Raw genomic sequence first — 24,507 nt, forward strand, 5'->3', positions numbered from 1 at the left:
TCCCTGAAGTCAGGAGGGACCTGAGTTTCAAATTTGGTCTCAAAAACTTAAGACTTCCTGGCTGTGTGACCCTGGGCAAGGTACTTAACCCCAATTGCCTCAGCTAGAAAGAAAGAAAAAAAGAAAGAAAGAAGTGAATAATATCCTGGCTGATAGGAATAGAATTCAAGAATGCTTTATATCATTTCATATTAAGACAAAAAGTTTGTGGTAGATGGTGAGAAATGAACAAGTAGAAATGTGAAAAAAAAAATTGGTCAATGAAGCAGATTTGTCCTTAATGGAGAGTCTACTTTTTTTGTCCAGAAGGTTGAAATGAAATCATATTTTAAGTTTTTATTGACATAAACAGTAGATGAAAAATGATCAAGGGCCTTTTATCATCTCATTTCTTTTTCCTCTCCTGAAACCTTACAGAAGGAGTTTTTATCCCAAATACTTCAACCAACTTGAGAATGGTCTAAAATACCGAATTGCAAAGAAGGAGGCCAACTCTGGTTTAGATTGTTGTTTTGTATCTTGTGTAAAATGTGATTCAGATTATCTCTATATAAAAAGGTATATATTATTTTGGATAAGTTTAGTGCTTATTTTCATTTTTTGCTATGAGATGTTTATGTTCTGGAGAACGAGTTATACCTAATTCAGTTGTTAGGTCTAAAATTTACACTCCATAGTCAAGGAGTACTTTTATAACCAGTAATGAGAATATATTAGAAATACTGCCACATTTTGTTTCAAGTGTCTGATATAGTCATTTAAATGCTGTAAGATGTTAAAATTAATTTTTAAATATTTAAATAAAATTTTTTTTTATTAGTTCCAGATGTTGAAGTGAAAGGAGAATGTTCAAGTTATTATCTTTTGTTGCAAGGTAATAACAATGGGCGATGTAAAGTGACGTTGATTTATTCAGCTAATCAGATCAATGGTTCAGCTGCACTCAACCTAATTCATGGAAATATGAAAACAAAGCCAGAAGGAAGTAAGTGTTAACTTTAAAGGGGAAAGAATAATTGCATGTTTAGTGGGAAAGGGAAGCAAGCATTAAATACCTAGTATGTATCTGGCACTGGGTTAAGTTCTTTACTGATACTATGTCTTTTGATTCTCACAAAATTCTAGGAGAGGTGCTGTTATCCTCACAAGTTGAGGAAGTGGAGGCAGAGTTTTAGTTACTTGCTGGGATCACACAGTTTAGTGGCTGAGACTGAATTTGAACTTGTCATTCTGATTACAGGCCCACTGCCACTTTATTGCCTGATGGGTGGCAGTGAAGTATTTAAACTGAACAGATTTAAGTGAAATGAACTAAAAGATCTTATTTTTTTTATACCAAATTGCTTTTCTCTCTTACAAATTTTTTATATTTTGTCCAAATTTTATTACTAGAAAGGGAGATGATCAATAGCATGTACATTTGTTGATGGTATCTCAGCAACTTCATTGAAACTGAGAGGAGGTTTTCTAATAAAGCATATCTCCAGTATATCAGAATTACTAGAGATGGATAAGAATTCTACAAAATAGATTGTGTTTGGCACATTGGACAAAGTACCCCCACACTTAAGACCTCAGTTCTAATAAAGTATTCAAACTTATTTTTGAAGCATAAAATTATACAAATAGCCTACAAATTTAGAAAGCACATCAGTACTCCATTAGTATAGATGAACCACAAATATGTTAGTTATCAGTATTTTTCCTTTAAACCATGAATTGGCATAACTTAAAAGTAGTTAGTTAATTGCATTCTAAAATATAATGAAACCTTAATTTTTACAAAAACAATTTGCTCTTATGCTATAGTTTGCTGACTCTTACAGTCAAAACTAGTAAACCATCATTAAACCTTTTTTTTTTTTATAAATTCCTTCTTTTGTATCCCTTCTTATCCAACTCATCCATATTTCCTCTCTTAACTTCTATTTCCATCTAGAAATTCTCAGTACTTTTTGCAAAATTTGCAGTTAAAAGTTACAGTTAAAAGATAAAGAGAAGGTATGACACAGGAAAGTGTATTATGAAATCACACAAGTTGACTGGACAAGATTTAAATCATATATCTTACCTACCTTGCTTTTTTTTTTTTTTTGACTTCTTAGCATTTGAGTACTAATTGTTTAAATGCCTTTTTTTGAGTACTAATTGTGTAAATGTCTTTTGAATATGTGACTAATCACAGCCCATACTTTTATAATGTGCATGTGTAGCATTAGCAGCCCTATAAGTCATATGCCCCCTCAAATTTTATATATTAGCTGTATGGAAAATATAATTATAGTTTTCTAGAAACTGAAAAGAATTGATTGTGTGAGTAATCTTTAATGGTGATTGCTATACTCCAAACAGGCTTTCCTATTGACTTCATCTGTCCACTACCATGTTTCTCTGGAGAGCAGGTTGTACAAAGGGAAAAGCAGCTGGCTAAAGTCCAAGATTTGGCTTTGAAGGAATATATGAGTAAGTAAGAAGGAGTAGGCTTATTACTGAATACTGATTTATTCAGAAACAAATCGTTTTAATTCCAGTTTGATTTGTTGGTGCTTGCTATGTTGGAAACAAATTTAAGTTATTACTATAAAAAAGAGTAGGATTATGTTCTTTTTAATGAATGAAAAAAAGAGTAGGATTATGTTCTTTTTAATGAATGAAAAGGAATTCTACATGTGGGAAGTTTTGAATCATTGTCTTAAAATCTGACTGGGAGGGAATGTTATATTTTAAAATTCAGGATCTTAAGGTGCTGAGCACTTAATTTTCTGTATACATATTTTTTTCAAACCTTTGCAAAATGTATGTCATTGGGTTTTATTTCAAATAAATCTTTAATGTATGCCACCCACTTCAAAGAATTATTACACAATTATTACATAGTGATCTGATCAGCAATTTTCATTAGTATCAATTTGTAAACTACTTCCTGTTTTAGTGGTACGCATCTGATTCTTCTTCAAACCCTACTGAAATGTCCTTGATTCATGTTTCACCACCACAGTTGTAAAAACATTCAGAAAAAGTCTATATTCTTTTGCTGCTAACATTAGAAGACTTTTCACAACTGGTATCAGAATGATAGAAAATTCACTGGATATCTACTAATTCAGTATGATAAACTTAACTTCACAATTCCTTGAATTATTATATCATTATTATAAGAAAGTCTTTGATTTTTGAGAGCACTGAAGAAAAATGTTATAATTAGAAGGAATGTCCAAATTGATTTTATTTACAAGGTAATTTGGGTGTTATTTATTGAATTGTTAACATTAGAAGGAATAATTAATCTATGATTGAAGTGTTCCATGTAATTCACTGTTTTAGTGTCATCTCTCATATACATCCTCTGAGAAACAATAAACAGTTATGTTCCCATAGTGGAGTAAAACTGGAAGTAGTCCAGAGGTGGGGAACAGGGGAGCTTCTGAAACAAGATGAAACTAGGTAAAATTGGACAGAACTAGTTGTATACTGTTAAAAAAAAAAAAAAAAAAAGCTGAAAGTGTGTGTGTGGGGGGGCACATTAACAAGTAGATGAAGATCAGGAAAGAATGTTTACCTCATCTCTCCAGCAAATTGGGGAAGGGCGGGGAGGAGGAATGGAGGAGTTTTGTGGCTGGAATTAGGAATAAAAGACTATTATGCTCTTGCTCCAGAAAACTCTGTGTGAGCTCATTTTGACTTTTCACACTTAACTTCTGCAGGAATTGCTCTCTTCTTTGGGGTTCAGAATTTTGTTTCCAACAATCTTATTTTCTTTACTCAAACAACTATCACACTAGTGTAGGCTCTCATCACTTTATATCTGGACTATTGTGATAGTTTGCTGTGTGCTCTTTCTGCCTCAAGTTTTTCCCCACTCCAATTCATTTTCCACTCAATTGTCAAGAAAATCTTTGTAACATGCCGGTTGGACCATATCAAATTACATCTTTTTCCTCCCCGAAATCAATACGCTTCAATAGTTCTCTTTTACCTCTAGAATAAAATATATAGATTCAAAATATGAATTCTCTTAATTGGACAGCTTTAACTGAATGTGCCGTGTGAGGAAGGTGTTCTTAAGGAAATTTGCTTACTATTTGGCTCATAGATCATCAGTGAATAAAGATAATTGTTTCCAATATTAAAAAAAAAAAAAAAAAAAGTAGCCATATCAGAGTTTTAGAGCTGGGGGAAAAAAAACTTAGAAATCATTTATTGTGCCATACCCTTCTCCATTTTGCACTTGAGGAAAACATTAATAACTTGCCCAAGATTACATAGGTAATGGCAGAGCTGGAATTAGAACTCTGGTCTCCTACTGATTTAATAGTATTTCTGCTTCACCTGTTAATAATTATAACTTGTAAATATATACTTGTAGCAAGATAATTTTTGACATAGTTTGAGAGGCAGTGTTTCCTAATGGATAACATGTTGGACTTGTAGTCTTGAAAAACCTAGCTTCAGATCCCACCTTGGCTTAATACTTCTGGGCAAATCACCTGACAGCTTTTAAACCCTCTTTTTCCATATGTAAAATTGGGATAAAAATATCTGTAATACTTACCTCATAAAAACTAAATATTGATTATTGTTGTTATTATTGTTTAGTATGTCCCTGGAATGATTGCTAAAATAAGATAAAGCCATATGTCATATAATGATGCCTGTCTTATAGTATTGTTTGTATATTATAACCAACCTCTCTTGTAACATCTTACAGCTGAGTACCCATTACTTCTTCAACTATATTGCTTTTATAGAGCTCACCCCTTTTAAAATCATTTTGTCTGACATCTTGCTTTTCAAGAACCAGTTAATGATATTAACTGAGAAATGTTTATTGTCATAACCTTATTTCAGGGCAATAGGCATGATTGCCTTAAATCCATTGCTTGGGAGATTGTGGTCTGAGAATTGCTGTGAGAACCTTATAGTTCCCTATCATAATCATAATAATAGTATTTATATAATGCTTTAAAGTTTGCAAAGTACTTCATGTTACCTTATTTGATTCTCCCAACAATCCTCTTGAGTTGGGACTGTTATTATCATTCTCATTTTACAGTTAAGCAGTTGAGACTGGGTGAGATTAAATGATTTCCCCAGATTACACAACGGTATTTCTCAGTTGGATTTAAACCTTTGTTTGCCAGACTCCCCAAGAACCCAAGTTCCATTCACTTTGCTGTCTATCAATTTAGTGTGAAAGAATCATGATCAGGAATAGAAGACAAAAACAGAATCTCATGCCCTTTGAATTTGCTATCTTATCTTTCCTAGAGGTGGTGTTTGACCTGAATTCTGAATTTTAAAGGTCAAATTGGATTGCACATGTGCGTGTGCGCGTGTGTGTGTGTGTATTTTACAGATTTAAAAGGAACAAAATAGCATCTCTTAATCTTTTATGGTCACTTTTTCCCAAAAGAGCTTTCTCTTGATTTATTCCTTTTTTCTTCACAATGTCCATACCTGCAGGATACATGAAACTTGGATTGTTGTCCTCAGAAAGATTAATGACTTACTCAGGGTCTCTCACATCTAGTTAATGGTAGAATTTGAACTTGTCTTCTAGCTCAGTGCTCTTTCTATTAAATACACACCCTCTCAACTCCTTTAATCTGTGCCTAATTGTAGACATATTAGATATCTTGTTCTCAGTATGTATCAAGGAAAGAAATTTCTCCAACCTCTCTTAGTAGCACTTTGATTAATATTATCTTTACAGGAAAAAAAAAATATTCTTTGTGTCTGACCCGAATTTTCCTTGCTGTGATTTAACATAATCTCCTTTGTTCTATTCTTATATGAAAAAAAAACTTGTAATTATTTCAGGCTCTGAGTAAAGGAATATATTTTAAGTTTTTAGAACAGTCTCTGAATTAAAGAGGTAGAATGGATCTAGGAGTCATCTGATAGTCCAAGTACCTGTTATCACTAAGGGTTTTACTTAAACTTTTCTTACCTATATGCTCTATGGCTATGAGTCATGGACATTAAAGAATCAAAAGTATAGACTACCCAAAGAATAATGAAAAAAATGCCTGGTGAGTAGAAATAGGATGTAGTAAATATTAGTGATTTTATTATGATTTTTGTGTAAGAAGTAGCAAATTTGGGCATTGGTATGAAACTCAAGTAGAAATAGGGGCCACTAAACCATATGGAAAAATCCTTATGAGGTACGCACGCACACACACACACACACACACACACTCACATACTCACACACTCAATCTCTCTCTCTCTCTACATGTTTATATATTTTTTATTAATATATTAACTCATTAAAATTAGATAAGAACTACATTTTAATCTGCATTGGCCTACACCCAGGAGGATTGAAGACTTCATGTGGCCTTCAGGCTGAGTGTTTGACACTGATAATTTGAGGCATTTCTGACTTAACAAAGGAGGTATGTCAGTAATGTAGCAACAGTGGAAAGATAACAGATACTAGGTTTGGAGTATTGCACTGGTAACCTTAAGGGTGTAAAAAAACTTAGAATTAATCAATGGTCTATCTTTTTCTGGACTTGGTATGAAATTCCCTTCAATTTTAATCTTTGTAGGATAAACAATTCGAAATCACTTCAATTTTCCTGGCTCTGAATCTAGTACCTTTTGCCCATTGCCATATTATGTCCTGACTTAAAATTCTTTTTAAACATTATTTCCTGCATAGAGTCTGTCTTGATTCCCTAGTCATTAGTAACATTCCTTACCAAACTTCATTTACCACTTTGTTTTGTAACATTTTAATTTACCTAACATATAATTCAATAAACTCTGTTAGGTTACGGGACAATCTGATCTAAATTTTATTATCTTAACAAGTACATCACCTTGTGGTCTATGTACTTGACTTTGGCAAGATTTAAATTCTAATGGAGTTTATTATAGGGCTTTTTCCTTCACAAATCATATCATAGAAAACTAATCTAAGGTATGCAAAGCTCAGCCTGTAATAGATCTATATGTATGTGCATGTAACTTTTTATTATAAAAAATCATGTTTAGTTTGACTGACCTTATTTTTTACTTACATATTAGGTTTTATATACCACTCAATGATATAAGTGTTTATAAAACAGTTTAATGCTAACAGTATTATCAGAACTCATGATTGGTTTACCTTTTAGTTTTATTTCCTATCAAAAGCTTTTATTTTAGGTAAATTTTAAAATTTTAATATTCTGTAATCTAAGTGTAATGTATGATTATCTAGCTATAGCATGAAAAATTAATTACAATAAAATTAGTACTATGTTTAGATATTTGATTCAGAAGAAGCTTGTATTTGTTAAAGGTTAAGCTTTAAATTGTGATAAATGGGTTTTAATTAGGTTGTAAAGTAAGAGTTTTTGGTTTTCTTATAAGTTGTTCTGTTTTGTCTCATAGGAAGAAAAGAATCTATAGAACAGCCAGTTACAATTTCTACTAATGAACTCAATACTTTGTTATCACTCACAAGAGAACATTTTTTAGAATTTTTTGATGCTAGTATTCCTAAAACAACTCTTCACACTACTAGAAACAAAATCAAAACCTCAGAAGTATTAAGAGGTAAGCATTTCATTTCTTTAAATATATCTTTATATTTCGTATATGTTTATCAAAACTCATACATTTTCCTTTATTTTATAAGTATATAAAGTACATTGGATAGTTTTTCAAAAGGCCAAATTTTATCAAGCATTATAAAATAATATTGTTTTATCTGCTTCGTGATATTTATTTTTATACTTGTGTTTTTTAATCTTATTAAGTCTTAAGCTCCCTAAGACTTGGTGCAGTAAGTAGAGAGCCAGGCTTGGAGATAGAAAGAACTGAATTCAAATTCAACCAAAAATACTTACCAATTTTGTGACTCTGGGCAAGTGTCTTAACCTGTTTACCTCAATTTCCTCATCTTTAAAATGGAAATAACAGTAGTAACATCTATGTCTAGGGTTGCTGTGAAGATCTAATGAGATAATATTTGTAAAGTGTTTAGCATAGCGTCTGCCACTTAATAAGTACAATATAAATATTAGCTATTATTAGTATCTATGTTTTTCATCTTTGATTTTTTAGAGTATAACAGTGGCTTGCATGTAGTGGGTGCCAAGTAAATACTAGTTGATTAGGGGATTTTGCTTCCTTTTTCATTCATCTTTGGAAAATGAAATTTTTTAATTTGAAGAATAGTAAGGAGAGACGGTAAGAATTTGAGTAAGCAGAGAAGATAAAGAAGGCACCAGAGATTATATAGAAAAATAGAATAATGTAGTATCATTGAAGCAAAGGGAGAAGAAAAGTTTCAAGAAGAGGAAGAAGGTATGATCAATGATATTAGTATTCAGTCCAATTGAAGAGATTTTTCTTAAGGACCTGTTATATACAGAGCCACTGTCTGAGCTCCTAGGCATATAAAGTCATCCTACTGTTGGAAGATACACCATCAGTGTGAGATAATTTGAGGAGCAAGAGAGTACCTACAACAACTATGTAGATAGCACCCAGTCTGAGCTCTAAAGGAAGCCAAAAATACTAAAAAACAGCAATCATCACTAACTAGGAGCAGGAATGAGATAATTCACATGAAATCCTAGAGAAAAAGATGAAATGGCAAGTTCAAGCAACAGTTAAATAGTTCAGTCTGGATGGGACACTAACTGAGTAAAGCCAAGCAGCCAGGTAGCATGTGGTGCGTGGGGGACACTCAACTTGTATTCAGGGAGCCCCGAGTTAAAGTTTTTCCTCAGATACTTTAGTGTATGTCATCTGGCCTCTATGTACTTCAGAGTATGCATCATAATATACTAAAATAGTAACATCTCTCTTCCCAATAGTGTTGTGAAGATCAAATGAGAGGGCATTCGAGGAATATTTTTCTGCCTTCAAGTATTCCATAAATGTTAGTTGTTATCATAATCATCATCATTATTGTCATTATCATCATTGGCTGAAAAGGGGTATTGAAGCCACATTGTCGAGGACTTTAAGTGTTAGGCTGAAGATTTTGTTATCCCAAAAGAAATAGTGAGCCTATAATATTTTTTAATAGAAGAGTGACATAGTCATATTTATATCTTAGGAAGATTATTTTGATAGTTGCTTAGAGGATGAAATATTGAAAATAGGGAGACCACTTTGGAGGCTATTATCCTAGTCCAAAGGAGAAGGATGGTGTTCCCTGCTAGAGTCTTTGTGAGAAGAGAGAACAGTCTGTATCCAGGAGCTAGTATAAAGGAAGAATGAGCTTTGCAGGGTAACTCATCTTGTCAGCCATTTATGGAAGACTGACATGGCCCAGTGTAAAATCCATATAACAGGAAAGAAAGCATGCATGCTGAAAACACCACCCTCTGCCAACTCAGATGCATCATACAATGTCATCATGAGCAGGCTTAGTCTTGAAGAAGAGTGATGAGAATGCCCTTCCCTTTCCTTATTTATAGACTTAGGAGGTTGTTTTCATTAAACTTTGTTTATTGAAACATTAACATGATATTAAAGCAAGATGTCAGAATTTTTTTAAAAAGGGAATTCCTGAGACAGTGCAGGTAAAGTACCGTGGTGGTTTTTGTGTTTAATGCCTTAAATTGGGAGCAAAATACATGAACTGGCTATCTTCTAGGTGGGTTTGGCCTGCTACCTTGGAATTCAGAACATGACTTCAGACTAGCCTATGGACATTTAATCAATACCTTATTCTTCCCAAGCAATCAGAGTCTCAGAACTCTTAAGATTGGCACTCTGGAATTCAGAAGGTATAAGGGCCAAAACTGAATACATACTCTTTATCATAAGAGGACTTCAGTGTGTATGTCATCTGTTCAGATGATTATTCTTTATCTCATAACTTCCGCTTAGCATATCTGAATTCAAATCTTGCTAGTTGTGTATTCTTGGACAAGTGATTTTATCTCTGCCTCAATTTCCTTAGCTATAAAATGGGGATAATAATAGCTTCACAGGGTTTTTTTGAGGATCTGTTGAGCTAATGTTTATGAAACACTTGAGCACCTGTAGGCATTTAATAAATATTGATTCCTTTCCTTTTCCAAATTCTCAATGCCTTTTCTCTTTAACCCCATGTTTCCAAGTCATTGCATAGGTGAAAAGACTGTCTTCTTCTAGTCTCCATCTATATTCTTTATCCACCTTAGTCCTTCTCCTCCACAATCCATGTCATTCTTTTCCCTATCCTTTTCCCTACTATATTTCACCCACCACAACTTTTGATCTATATCATCTTGAGCTATTGAAAATCTAATTTTCCTCAGATGTCACTGTGTATAACTGACCATCCTCTTCAATTCTGAGTAAATATTCTGGGATAGGAAGAGTTCTTTTCTAAACTTTTTTTTCTGCTGCAACTTCTTTTGCTATAACATTTTCTTTCTCCATCCTTATGGACCCATAGTTGGAGCAAATCTCATTATGTAACCACTTCACTTTTCCCTTATTTTCAAGAACTTTACAACTTAGCTGAATTTGAACTCGGATTCTCCTAACTCCAGAGCACTGCTCTATTCACTGTGCCATCTAGCTGCCCCTATCTTTTCCATCTTAATCTCTGTCCTCATCTATACTTAAGAACTTTACCCTAAATGTGGATATTCTCTTCAACACTCTGGCTTCTCAGTTCATCAGCTTCCTAATTTCCATGTTGTCTATCTTCACTCCACTTCAACCATATACTTCCATTAACTCACTGTCTCCCCTCATTGTACCGCCTCCTTTTAAAGAATTCTGATGATCCAAGACAATCCCAGTAAGTCTGGACAGAAAATGCATCTGTATCCAGAAAAAAGAACTGGAGATTAAATGTAAATATATTCCACTTCTTTTTTCCTAAATTTTTTTTCCCTCCCATACCTTTTCCCTTTTGCTCTGATTTTTCCTTCTCAACATGATTCATAAAGCAATGTGTTGTTAAAAAAAAAAATAAAATATAATTTAAAAAATTAAAAAAAAAAAGAATTCTGATATTCTTGTCTCAAACTAAAATCTCCTTTTCTTTCATCTTTTTCTGTGCTTCACCTGTGCTATTTTTTCTTCATCTTCACCATTCTCTTCATTTCCTTCAACTCCTTCCCTTTCATGAGACCAGCTGTTCTGCTGCTCTGGTCTTCCTCTGGCTCCCCTTGTAGTTCAGTCTGCCATCCAGCTTCTTTGTATTCATGTGTAGCTATAAAGTCCCAATTCTCAATACTGCTGCCTGATAATCCTTTTTTTTTTTCCTGAGTCTCTCACATTTTCCATAATAGATATGCCATGTGTTCTTTCTTTTTAGACTGTCTGTACTACCTACTTTCTCCTGTCCTGTCCTCATCTGTTCTTTAATATAATACTGTATTAGTATAGTAGATCACAGAATGAATATTAGGAATTTAAACTCAAGTAGTACTGGATTATCTCAACTTTTCCATAATTATATAAAGTGTTTCTCCCACATAGAAAATTTACCTGTTTTCCTTGCTAAGTTGTCTTTTGATTTCTCTAAAATGGCAGATTTGTTTTTTCACTTAAAATTGTTCAATTATGCCAATTTCAATTTTGTAATTAATAAAAAATATACCAGTCTACTTTTAAAAATTAGTCAAGCTCTCGGGGAGGGAGTGGAGGGAAGGAGGGGAAAAGTTGAAGCAGAAGTTTTTGCAAGTGTCAGTGTTGAAAAATTACCCATGCATATGTTTTGTATATAAAAAGCTATTAAAAAAAAAAAAAGAAACCATCAAAATAAATAAATAAATAAAGATTAGCCAACCAAATGAATAGAGCACAAATAGAACTATTATTTTTCTCTTTGCTCAACACATTTTGTTATCTCCTATAATAAATAGCAGAATGCAGAGTACATAAGAAGTATCTTAATGAGTAATTTTTTTTTTATTTTTTGCTGAGGCAACTGGGGTTAAGTGATTCACCCAGGGTCACACAACTAGGAAGTGTTAAGCATCTGAGGTCAGATTTGAATTCAGGTTCTCCTGACTTAAGGCCTGGTGCTCTATCCACTATGCCACCTAGCTGCCCCTCAATGAGTAATTTTTGTTGTTTTTTTCTTTTTTAAGCTTTCTATTTTCAAAACATATGCACAGATAATTTTTCAACATTTATCCTTGCATAACTTTGTGTTTCACTTCTTCCCCTCCTTCCTCCCATCCCTTCCCCTAGATGGCAAGCAATCCAATATATGTTATACAAGTTAAAACATGTTAAATCCAATAGGTGTAAACATTTATATAATTCTCTTGCTGTACAAGAAAAATCAGATCAAAAAGGAAAGAAAATGAGTAAGAAAACAAAGTGCAAACAAACAATTACAAAAAGAGTGAGAATGCTGTGTTGTGGTCCACATTCAGTTCCCATAGTCCTCTCTCTGGATGTAGATGGCTCTGTTCATCACAAGATCATTGGAACTGGCATCAGTCATCTCAATGAGTAATTTTTGATAAATAAATGAGTCTGTGGTTCTTGTTGTATAAACGGCCTTGGTAGTTTGATACTAAGAGTTTGTAAACATACAGTTAGTGGGAGTTTTTTTATATAACAAATTTTAGTTTGTTAGCACCTTTAGAGGATGTAGTAAGAAGAATGCTAGAATCAGGAAATTCTGTGATTAGAATATTCTCATGTCATCAGCTCCCATAATTTGTTGGCTTCCTCTGTGTGTCTAGATCATCAGCCTTTTTCAACTAAAGTTTCTTCATCTGTCCAATAGAGATAATGTTTGCAGTGCTTCACACAGTTGTTGTAAAGATCAAATCAAATAATGTTTATAAAATTTGTAAGTCCTTACAAGTTATAAGAATGATGTATAACCATGTTGTTGTTAATCATTTCTAAAAAAAAAATTTCTTCAGAATCCACATTTTTGGAAACTAATCCTTTGGAATGGCCAGAAAGACATGTTCTTCAGAACTTGGAAACCTTTGAAAAAGCTAAGCAAAAATTCAGGTAATTGTTATGAATTAATGGTAACTAGACAGGAAGGATTAAACTTAACTTGTTGTGTAGGTATAGAGTTGTATATATGACTGTCTGGTAAAGCTGTTGTCAAATCTTATTGTTTCTCTCCTCACAGCATCTTCAGTATATTCCCCTTCTCTTCATTAAATTATTATCCAGATGTGCTTAGCTGCTACAGTGATCTTCCCAATGTACAATGTGTGACTCTTGTCACCACTATTTCCAACATACTCCAGTGGCTCCCTATTACCTTTCGGATCAAATACAGAATCTTCCATTTGATTTTTAAAGGCTTACATAGCCTGACTTCTTCTTGTCTTTGCAGTATTTTTATATTTTACTCCCCTCCACATACACTGGTTTTCTTTGTTGCTCCTCACAAACAGCACCATCTCCTGACTCTGTACCTTTGTATTGTCTGTCCTTCCTCCTGGAATGCCTTCCCTCTTTATCTTCTCCTATTAGCTTTTTAAATTTCCTTTCAGTTCAAATTCTGTCTTTTACAAGATGACTTTCCCAGTCCTTTCCTCCTTCCTCCTACCATTAGTGCTTCCCCTAAGAGGTCACCTTTTATTTTCCCTTTATCTATCATATATGTAAAGAGTTATTTGTATATTGTCTCCTCATTAGAATGGGGGCTCTTTAAATGCAAGTACTATATTTTTGCTTTTTCTTTTTATCCTTGTCATTTAGCACAGTTCCTGGAACTTAATAAATGTTGATTTGTTGACATAGGGGACTGTTTAGTGGTGTTTATTGAGTACCTTGGTAGTTTTAGGTGTGTATCACTTTATTTTTCTATCATGCATGTTGACAAATTTTGCTTTTCTGTGTCATCACCAGAAATTAAGGTAATGCCTCCCTAACCCTTAATTTAAAGTAAATGTTTGTGGGCAAAAGATGCTTGATTTTGTTATTGAATTTGTTTGGTGTATAAAAACAAGTTTAAGTAGGAGTCATAGAGGGGGAGGAGGAAAGCTACTACCTTGTGATCTGACCTGATACACATCTAGGATAGCAGTACACTATGAACCATTATTTTTCGAATGCTCTGTTATTCTTGTGTATGAAAAACTTCATAAATACAAATTATACATTTTTCCCATTTTATAAAGAATGTAAAATGATGACCTAGTGTGTTATACTGAGTCAATACTTATCACTTGCCAGATAGAGATTAGACCAAGCCAAGAGGCATTTTATATCAAGTTTAAAAAGAAAATACATTATGATGCAACATCTGATTTCATTATAAAAGAATGCTATAGAAGGTTTTTAAAAACCTTAAAAAGCCAATTATTTGACTTTTATTAGCCTTTAAATTATTCATCCAAATTAAGAACAATTTTGAATGGAGACAAAGGTACTATAAATATATTTGTCTTCAGTTAATAAAAGTAATTTATGATTCTAAGACTACAGTGTTAGTATTCTAACCACATAGATTAGAACCCAATTTGAAGAATGAGAAGAGATATTCTCTTTCATTAATGTAAAGTCATGAAATAAATATTCTGTGGAGATAAAGTATCACCTCATTATACCTTGGGAACAGGGTGATGTGATATGATAGGAGTTCTGAATGGTCTTCTGATTAAATATTGTGTTACATCAGTACTACAAGGTTCTTCTTTGGGTCAAAACATAATTGTTTTCCTTTTTCAGTTCTCCTTTCTGTAGCCAGATATTTTTGGTTACTCTTTTCTGATTTTAACAAGTAACCAGGTTGGAAGTCTAGAAATCTGTGTTTTAGTGATGGCTGTGTTATTAAAGAGTTTTATAATTTTAGGCAACTCTTTTAACCCTACTATTTCTCAGTTTACTTATCTGTGAAATTAGAGTTCCTTAGTCCTGTATAGTAATTTTAGTTCTTCAAAGTGCTTTTGTACCCATTACCTCAATTAGCAATATGTGGCTATTGAAAGCAAGGACTTAGACAAGTATATAGTAATCTCCAAATTTCAGGTATTTCGTGCTGATGATTCCAGTACCTCTTCCTAGTGAACCATAATCATGACTTGAAGAGACCTTGAGGATTTTATGATGACTGCATCTTTTCACAGTCATATTGAATTCCAGACCTCTTTCAGTAAATTCTTAATAGAGTAAAAGTGACATTAAGGTCTGTAGTCCTTGTCCTGAAAAATTTACAGGGTTTTTAGAAGGTGAACTCAACAGTGTCATAAAAGCATGTAGTGTTTAAAATTTTAGAAACCTTAAATAAGTGCCAAAGATGGTGATGGTGATATGTAAAGGATAAATTGCAGTATGGTAAGGTAGGTATATATACCTCCATAATGCCCTTAGGTAGCAGCACAAAAAGTCAAGCCAACATTGCTGAATTTATGCAGCATGCACTCTGTGGTGATTTCTAGATTTTTTTATTGCATACTTAAATTTAGTTAATTTCTCAGTTTTTAATTCATATATGTAGAAAACATTTATGAAGTACTTACTGCATTCTGGCACTGTGCTGGACTCTTGGTATACAAAGACAAAACCAAAATAATCCCTATCCTCAAAGAGTTTACTTACATCCTTTTAAAAAAGTATGGATAAAAAATAAATAAAAAATAAAAAAGTATGGATATTGATATGTATACATGCATGCACCCATACAAAGAAAGATAATTAGCCTTATTTGTAAAACATTCTCCTCTTGCTCCATCAAACCATTCCTTGTAACAAGAATAAGAGAGGGGAAAAGGAACATTTTAACAAAGTATACAATCTTTACTCATCCCTGGCTGTAGGGTTTAGGTTTTGTTTTATTGGTTTTTGATCACTAGCTTTTTATGGCCAAGTTGAATTCTAGTTCTTCTTTAATAGATTAACCTCCTTTTCCTTCCCACCCCTCCAGAATTCCTATGCTGTCACGTTCATCTGAGCAATTGCTGGGCCATAAGGATGGTCATCGGGAATCAGTTACATTATTAGATGCAAAAGAACTGCTGAAATACTTTACACCAGATGGATTACCAATTGGAGATCTTCAGCCTTTGCAAATCCAAAAGAGGTAAGCTATTAGCACTTATAAACTTAAGTTTATTAGAAATGATGCTTGATAATGCAGCTTCTCAATAGCTCTGTTGCTTAGAGCACCATATTGATGATGCAGAAATCTTATATTTGTTATCAGTGGTGTCATTGTTCCTAATATTGTAGTAGGTTACAATCTGCACAAATAGTATGTGTCAGATGTCATTTATTTACATACTTGTTGACTCTAAGGGAAATTAGAAGTGAGAAGTAAATGGTCTATTACATATTTTTTTTTTTAGCTACCCTTGTAAAAAAGCTTTCTAAATATATTCATTATTGATGATGGACCAGAACCATTGTTTGCATATAGAAAAGATAGTATGTCATTATTATACTTTGGAAAATAAATGTTGTGTCTATAAAAAGTCATTTTAAGGTTGTCCTGTAGCTTTTGATACTACCACTAGATGGCAAGAATAGTAAGTCTTTCTGTGGCTTGCAGCTGAAAGAATACATTTTGCTATTAAGAAATTTAGGTTCCCATTAGGAGATGTTATTCCTGGAAGGAATGGGGGAGTGGGGGAGGGGAAGGGGTTGATAGATTGGAAGAGATCAAATTATAATGAACAAACATTTGTTAAACAGTTAAATATTGAGGATGAAAAGAAAGGCAGAAACAGTGTTTCACCTCAAGGAACATTCATCCTAGGATTGACACCACAAAGTATATGGGAAATAATTTAGAGTCATTGTCCTCTCAGGGGTGGAGGAATGGGAGAAGAGTCTGGAAAAACTGCCTGGAGAAAGTAGAATTTGAAGGAAATCATAGAAAGTAAGAAGTAGAAGTGAGATGATGAAGCATTTCAGTCATGAAGGACAGAATAGTGAACCAGAGATAAGAGATTGTTGTGCTACCAGGGAGCTGTTGGAATACATGGGAATCACCTGACAGTGGCTGCTGGAGATCCAACCCAGACCTGCAGAATGGATCTCCTCTTGTGAGAGGATGATACAAGGAAATTGAGAGGCAATTGCTGTTCTCTAACCTCTCTGACTGAGAAACAGTTGCGTTGTCTGACCTCTCTCCTTTTCCCTCTGCCTCCAATGTATCTCATTCCCAATCCACAACACTTGTGTCAGCAAAGGCTGCCCTGCAACTCCTTCACATGCTATGATCCACAGCTGTGGAGGCTCTTGGAGAATTGATCTGTCCCTTAACAAGGGGTCATGTTTGAGGAATTGCAAATAGGACAGTAGTCATATCATAGAGTACAAGGAAGAGACTAAAATATGAAAAGATTGTAAAGAGAGTAAGGGGCCAGTTTGTGAAGATCCTTAAATGCTGTGCATAGGAACACATTTTAAGAGTCAGTGTTATATCTGTACAGATGTGGCACCATCTTGGATAGTTCTAGTGTACTGACTTCTTTTTTCCCTACTCTTTTTTTTATTATAACACTTTTTACAGTGTTCTATGAGGTGTGGAAGAGCTTTAATACACATGGAAGAAGGGAGTGTAGAGGAACCACACTAAGGAGAGATTGCTCAATTTGTTAGGGTGGCATGGGATATCAGACCATTATGAGCAAATGATTGAATCTCTGAATCGGTGATCTTAACTGTAAAATAAGGATGATAATAATATCTGGTACCCCCATCACAGGGTTCTTTTCAAGTTCATGTGAATTTATTATACAAAAGTGCTTTGTGAAGTTGGTAGACTTTCCTGATCATCATCATTATTATTATTATTATAGTAACCATGTTCAAAAAGGAAACAAGGCAGCTATGGTTTATTCTTGATAATACCAATTAGTTTTTGTTTATAACCCTTCTTTTCCTAGCTGATCATTCCTTTTTTAAAAAATAAAGTTTAATTTTTGGCCGGGAATTTTTAAATAATAATAATAGTAGGTTTGCAAAATGTTTTATAAATTTTTATCATCATATCAATCCTCAAAGATAGATGATGTTATTATTCCCATTTTACAGATAGAGAAATTGGAGTAGGCAAGTTTAAATAAATTACCAGAGTTACATTGCTAGCATATTACTGAGGCTATATTTAAACTCAGGTCTTGCTAACGCTAAGTTTGTAACTTTATCCATTGCATCACCTAACTGCCTAAATCAAGTCTCCATTATTGTTCAGTCATAGTGATCAGTAATTGCCTCTACCACTTTAAGAAATTTATCAGGATCTTGCCTTAGATTCATCATGGACTGCTAGGTTTGCCTTTATTATCTTTCTACTTTCTTAAATTTTAGTCCTTACTAGTGTTTTTGGTTTGTCCTTTCTGGTCAAAACATCAATCTCTGGAAGTAATCTATGAGTTGTGGATATCTGTCTTCTCTGTAATATCCCTGCCTTCCATGTGCAATTGTCCCATTTCTTTTTTTATCCTTTTCTCCCATATAACTTGAAGAAAATCCAGAAAAGACTATTATATGTCACCTCACCTTTTGTTTTTTGTTCTTAGTATTTCTTACCAGCCTTTGTGCATTCTTAGCTTTGGCACTCCAGTGGAAACTGCTAGATCAGGGATTAACTCCTGGCTTTATGCCTTGACTTTTTTACCTACAAACTTTGTTACTTTAGGTATTTCCTATGTTGGACTTCAGTTTTCTTGGCTATAAAAATGTTGACTTTTCAAAGTCATGTTCCATTTCTAAATCTATAACCTTTTATTATGTTTTTCAATCATTTCAGTAATGTTTGACTTTCTGTGATTCCATTTAGGTTTTCTAGACAGAAATATTAGAGTGGTGATTAAGAGTCATTTCCTTCACAAGCTCATTTTATAAATGAAGCACTGGGGCAAACAGGGTTGAGTAACTTGCCCAGGGTCACACAGCTAGTCAGGCCCAATTTGAGCTAAGGTTTTCTTGACTCTAGGCCTGGCATTCTATCCATTGTGCTACCTTAATGCCTTGTTCTTAGAGGGCTGTGCTGTACTTTTATTCATCCTTATTTACTTGCCCTTGCATCCATTTTCTATACATATCTTTTTAAAATTTAAGTTATTCATTTAATTCCCTGGGTATCTGCCTCAATGTCTTTAAAACACCATATGTAAATGCATATTGCAAATATGCAGATACATATTGTGCAAAATGATTATGAATATTACACAGTGAGATTAATAGTTAATTTTTTCCAATTTGGGGGGTGAAAGGAAGAAAGATTAATTGTTCCTTGTGGATAAATTAAATAGATAAAGGTATAATTAGGCTTTACTTAAGTGCTAAAAGATTTTGTTTTTTGGAGAGTATTATAAAGTCAGATATAATCCAAAATTTTATGTACTTTGCTGCATTGTCAGAGAATACTGATTGTAGTTTCTGTTCTTTTTAATGACTCCAGTTCATTGTGGCTATCAATTCTTGTATGTACGTCTTCAGTATATTATTTTTGATATATGGCTGACTTGAAGTTTGTAATTTGTCTATGGCTCTAAAAAAGTCAGAGTATTGGGACATTTAGCTTTTCTCTTTGGAAGGCAATAATGTTTGGGGGTTTTTTGTTGGTTTTTTTTTTTTTTTTCCCTGAGGCAGTTGGGGTTAAGTGACTTGCCCAGAGTCGCACACAAGTCTTAAGTGTCTGAGGCCAGATTTGAACTTGGGTCCTCCTGACTTCAGGGCTGGTGCTCTCTCCATTGCACCACCTACCTGCCCCTGGAAAGAATCTTAAAAGGCTTTCTGTGTCCCGGTTTCCTCATCTATAAAATGGGGATAATAATTGCATTCTTTTTCACAGAGTTTTTGTGAAGAAAACATTTTTATAACATATAAAGTACTATGTAAATATAACTCATTATTACTATGTACATGGTTATTCTTCTGTGGCCTCTATTGTTTTCCTATCATTTGTACTTTTGCTGTCATTTTGCCAATTTCTACTTATTTCATCATTCCAGCTTAATGTTTCAAATCTGGTGGTGAATGTGTGGATGAAGTGTCAGTAAGCTGTGAATAATAGAGTGAGGGCTTCTCTTATGGAATACAAGAACCTGAGAGAGTATTTTTGGAGCACTTCAGTATTCACAGGATTCTTTATTACTTCTGGATTCTGCTCTATTCTTGGAGTGGTTGAGCTTGTGAAAACTCATTATTTTGCTGAATATTTATCAGTGGGGACCAAAGTTATTGACCTTAAGAACCAAATGTAATACTTTTTCAATTTCTAGAAAACAAAGATGATGTGTAATCTTGATAGACTACATGGGGTAGGTATTTTATATGATAATTAAGAATTAATCCAAGTATTCCAGTTCCCAGACTAGTGTTTTATAACGTCATTACAGTCTTTGTTTTTGAAAACTGTCAGATCTTGTACTTTAAAATAAAAATGGGATCCATTTCAGACTTTAAAATCAGAACATGTTTTGATTAAAATCTGAAGAGCCAGTCAAAATATAGCTATTAAAAAAAAAAAAACCTGTGATAAGTATAAACAGTATAGTTCTTATTATTCTACCTTCTTCATCTTTCAAAGAAGAAAAAGTTTTCTTTATGAAAAGCTTCAGAATATTTCTGTATTTGCAAGCAAATCTACAGTATTCAAAATCATTGGTAGATAAAGCTCCCAACATTTTCTGTACAGTCTGCAGCAGAGTTTCTATGTTAGTTAAGTGTTTTTTTTTTTCTCTTTAATTCTCCATTACTGAAGCTTAGAAAAACTAGGTTGCAAATAATTCACCTGAGCTCTTCCCAGTGTGTTTAAGATAACTATTTACCAGCCACACTTAGCAAGATGAAGATATTTTTCCTTTTTTTGCAAATGATGATGGCTTTTCTGACATTAAGTACAACCTTTTTTAATCTTAAGCAGTTTCATGTATATTATATTTTAATCAGGAAACAATCATCAAGTGCCTACCAAACTGAAACAATCATACCTATTTGCAACAAGCTTACATTCTAAAAGATATAGATACACATTTCAAGGTATACAGAAAATACAAAGCAGATACAAGGTAACTGGGGGTTTAGATAGGGCAACAAGAGGCAAGGTACTAGCATCCAGGAGGATCAGGAAAGGTCTTCTGAAGAATTTGGCACTTGAGCATAATCTTAAAGGAAATCCAGGTGTTCAAAATTTGGAGGTAAGAAGAGAGCAAGCGTTCTAGGAGGGGAGTGGAAGATTTGCTAATGCAGAAGTATGGAGATGAGAGATTGACTGTCATGAATGAAGAATGACAAGGTCAGTGTTACTGAATGGTAGAGAATATGGAAGGGAGTCATTTGTAATAAGTCTGTAAAGACAGGAAAGAGTGAGTTTGTGAAAGTTTTTAAAGGCTTAAGCAGAGGAATTTATGTGATGCTAGAGCTTATATTACACACACACACACACACACACACACACACACAAAATATGTATTATATCACAGTAGAGCTTATTGGAGAAAAGATGGTTAGCATGGTCAGTCATATCTGCACTTTAGGAAAAATTACTTTGACAGTCAAATGAGGAAGCCCATCATACTGTAGATTTTCCCCAAGAAGTTCATTACCCTTATGTTTTAGACATTATTTTAACAAAAAGTGTTTTCTGCAAAGTTCTTTAATATTCTAGTACATTAGAATGATGCACTACAGTAGGGGTCCCCAAACTGTAGCCCGCAGGCCAGATGCAGCAGCTGAGGACGTTTATCCCCCTCACCCAGGGCTATGAAGTTTCTTTATTTAAAGACCCACAAAACGAAGTTTTTGTTTTTACATAGTCCGGCCCTCCAATAGTTTTAGGGACAGTGAACTGGCCCCCCTATTTAAAAAGTTTGAGGATCCCTGCACTACAGTGTACCTCCATGATACATATTTTAAGATCTTTTATGCCTTAGTAAATGGTCTTCATGATTTTCTGTGGCCAAAAAAATCATCCACTGGTCTAAATTGTGATGAACAACTAACTTATTAAACTGGATAGGAATCAGACTTGATCTGGATAGAAATAATTGCTTGATCTTTACTGAAAACCTTTCTGATTTCTAGAATTGTTGATAAAGATCTGTCAGTTCTTAGACTAAAGCTTATATTCCCTTCTATTGGAATAGGACTTTAACGGATTTCTACAAAGCTAATACTTAATGAATATTTTTATTGTCTTGACTAAATTATATGACAATTAGCTGTGTACAAGGGAAGTAGGAATGCAATGGATAGAGAACCAGATTTGGAATCAAGAAGACCTGAAAGCAAATCTGGCCTCAGACACTATATGACCCTGGATAAGTCATTTAACCCCCCATTGTCTTAGTTTTTTATCTATAAAAAAGGGTCATATCAGAAAAAGAAATGACAAACCACTCCAATGACTTTGCCAAGAAAAACCCATGGACTTGTTGAGTCAGACATGACTGAACTGCTGAATACAACAAAAGAAAGAAATATTTCCTCAACATAGCAGTTTGTTCTGATGGTGGTTTTTTTGTTTTTTTTTTGTTTGAATATTATTTCATTTGATTCTTTCATCCCTGAAAGATTGATGCTGTTCTGATCCCCATTTTGGGGAAAGTGAGATAGAGAAGAGCTTAAGTAACTTGTAGTTAAGTAACTTGCTTACATTCAAATATCTAGTGTGTGTCTGAGGCTAGATTTGAATTCAGTTCTTCCTGATTATTGGCACTGCATACCTGTATGCCTCAGAATGGGAGAATACAACACAAAAAAGGAGAGAGTTGATGGTACTTAGGTTGAGGACATGATTTTGAAAAAGCTACTTTGAAAATAAAAACCCCTTTCCCTTATTTAAGAGACAGAATTGTGGGGAAAAGAAAAATAGATTACAGAATATGGTCTTATATTTTTCTCATGTTTTGTAGGGTTATATTCCAAGTGCTATCAGTTACAGAAGTAGAAGTGAAATCTCTTTTGATATTTAATATTTTTTTATTTAGCTTCATATATTAAGTATAAAATTATTCTTTTTGTATGTTTCAGTGAAAATACTTTTCTTCTGACACCAGAACTTACACCTGGAAAAGTACAAGTCTTACCTTTTGAAAAAGCTTCTGTGTGTCACTATCATGGAATTGAGTAAGTTTTGAAAACAATTTTTAAAATAGCATGTGAATTACAAACTATTTTTTCTGCATCATTTGTTTCTTCAGTATTACTAAGTTTGACTCTTTTAGTTGAATGACTTTAATATGTGGATATGAATTCAGATGCAGAACCAAAAAATAAAAATCTTAAAAAGAGAGAAACTAAATAATGAATTCAAAGTTAACTGAGTCCCATGAATGTTACAGTTTGTATCTTATCTACTAAATTTGTAACTGAATTGAAGAATTTTAACAATAGTTAAAAGGTACTTTAATGAAAATAACTTTTTTTTTCCTGAGATGATGTCTCTAGATTTAAGAGAAATGCTTCATTTTGAGTGATAATAATGGTGAAAGAATAATTGTGAAATAACTTAGGAGGTAGAAAAATGCTACTCTAAACATATTATAGTATATATGAAGAATATATTTTGATCTCCTTTGGTCTAGCAGTGGAATCTTTGGGTTAAAGAGTATGAAGATTTAGTCACTTTAACATTCCATTCCTGAAGCTAGAGGCAAAATAAATATTGTTCTTAAGTAGTATTGATTGGACAATCAGATTAAAATTCATTAGCATTTACTTGCTTTGTTTTGGGTATTCACTATGTTCCATTTCTCATGAATTCTCAATTTGGAAAGGAAATTGAAATGAGAAAAGTGAAGTTAGTTATGTATGCAAATGACTGCTAACTGAAATTCTCTAGTTTATTTAATTTTTTTCTAGAACATGATACTTCATAACTTATATACATATATATAAAACATATCCATAACTATAATATTTCATATTTCTAAACTGAAGTATTATTTTAATTTTGGTTTTTATAGCAGTGCTAATAAAATTGGGGGGTTTTTTGTTTGTTTTTTTATCTCCAAATTATCTTATTCTGAAATTTGTAGGGAGAAGCCTAGAGCAGTTTATAATGAGTAGTCCCTTAGCTTACTTCAGAACTTCAAGGATCAGTGAAATCATTGGTGTTGAGTAAAAGCTCTGACAAAAAAAAGTTGCAGCCCCACTGTGTCTTGGATCATTTGATCAAAATATTTTATCATTTCAGGTGATCAGCCTTTCCCTCTTTCATAGTTTTGTAACCTGAGTTATCATTGACTTTTCACTCTCCTTCATCTTTTCCACCTCCAAGATTTATCAAGTTCTGTCTGTTCTTGCCAGTCTGTCTCTTTCATTCATCTCCTTACATTGTCACCACATTCGTTTAGGTTCTAACCATCACCTTTCACTTGGACTATTGCAGAAAACTCCTAATTGGTCTCCCTGCTTTCAGTCTGTCTTCTTTTTAATCCATTATTTACTTAGCTGCCAAAATTGTTTTCCTAAGGCCACTTTCCTCATGAAACTCCCCTGTTTAAGAATCTTTATTGACTCTTTATTGCCCTTGAGGGAAAATGCAAACTCTTCAGTTTGACATTGATATCTTCACAATCTGTCTCTAGTGTACTTTTCTAGACTTACTTTAAATTATTCCCCCTTTAGGGACAATGTTCTCGCCAAATTAATCGGCTTCATATTTCCTGA

The 24,507-nt window shown here is 33.5% G+C and overlaps 1 protein-coding gene across 3 annotated transcripts in view; it reads left to right on the top strand.

Moving 5' to 3' along the window:
• The window catches only part of MTBP (MDM2 binding protein), a 70,506-nt gene that overhangs the window by 33,802 nt on the left and 12,197 nt on the right, over positions 1–24,507 (top strand). For all 3 annotated transcript variants that reach the window (XM_031947147.1, XM_031947148.1, XM_031947149.1), the window contains 6 exons: positions 821–985; positions 2,353–2,463; positions 7,387–7,551; positions 12,840–12,933; positions 15,806–15,961; positions 22,867–22,962. In XM_031947147.1, coding sequence (XP_031803007.1) covers positions 821–985; positions 2,353–2,463; positions 7,387–7,551; positions 12,840–12,933; positions 15,806–15,961; positions 22,867–22,962 — 787 coding nt within the window. The remainder of the gene's footprint in view (positions 1–820; positions 986–2,352; positions 2,464–7,386; positions 7,552–12,839; positions 12,934–15,805; positions 15,962–22,866; positions 22,963–24,507) is intronic.

This window comes from Sarcophilus harrisii, chromosome 1, assembly GCF_902635505.1.
Source record: "Sarcophilus harrisii chromosome 1, mSarHar1.11, whole genome shotgun sequence".
NCBI classification, from domain to species: domain Eukaryota; kingdom Metazoa; phylum Chordata; class Mammalia; order Dasyuromorphia; family Dasyuridae; genus Sarcophilus; species Sarcophilus harrisii.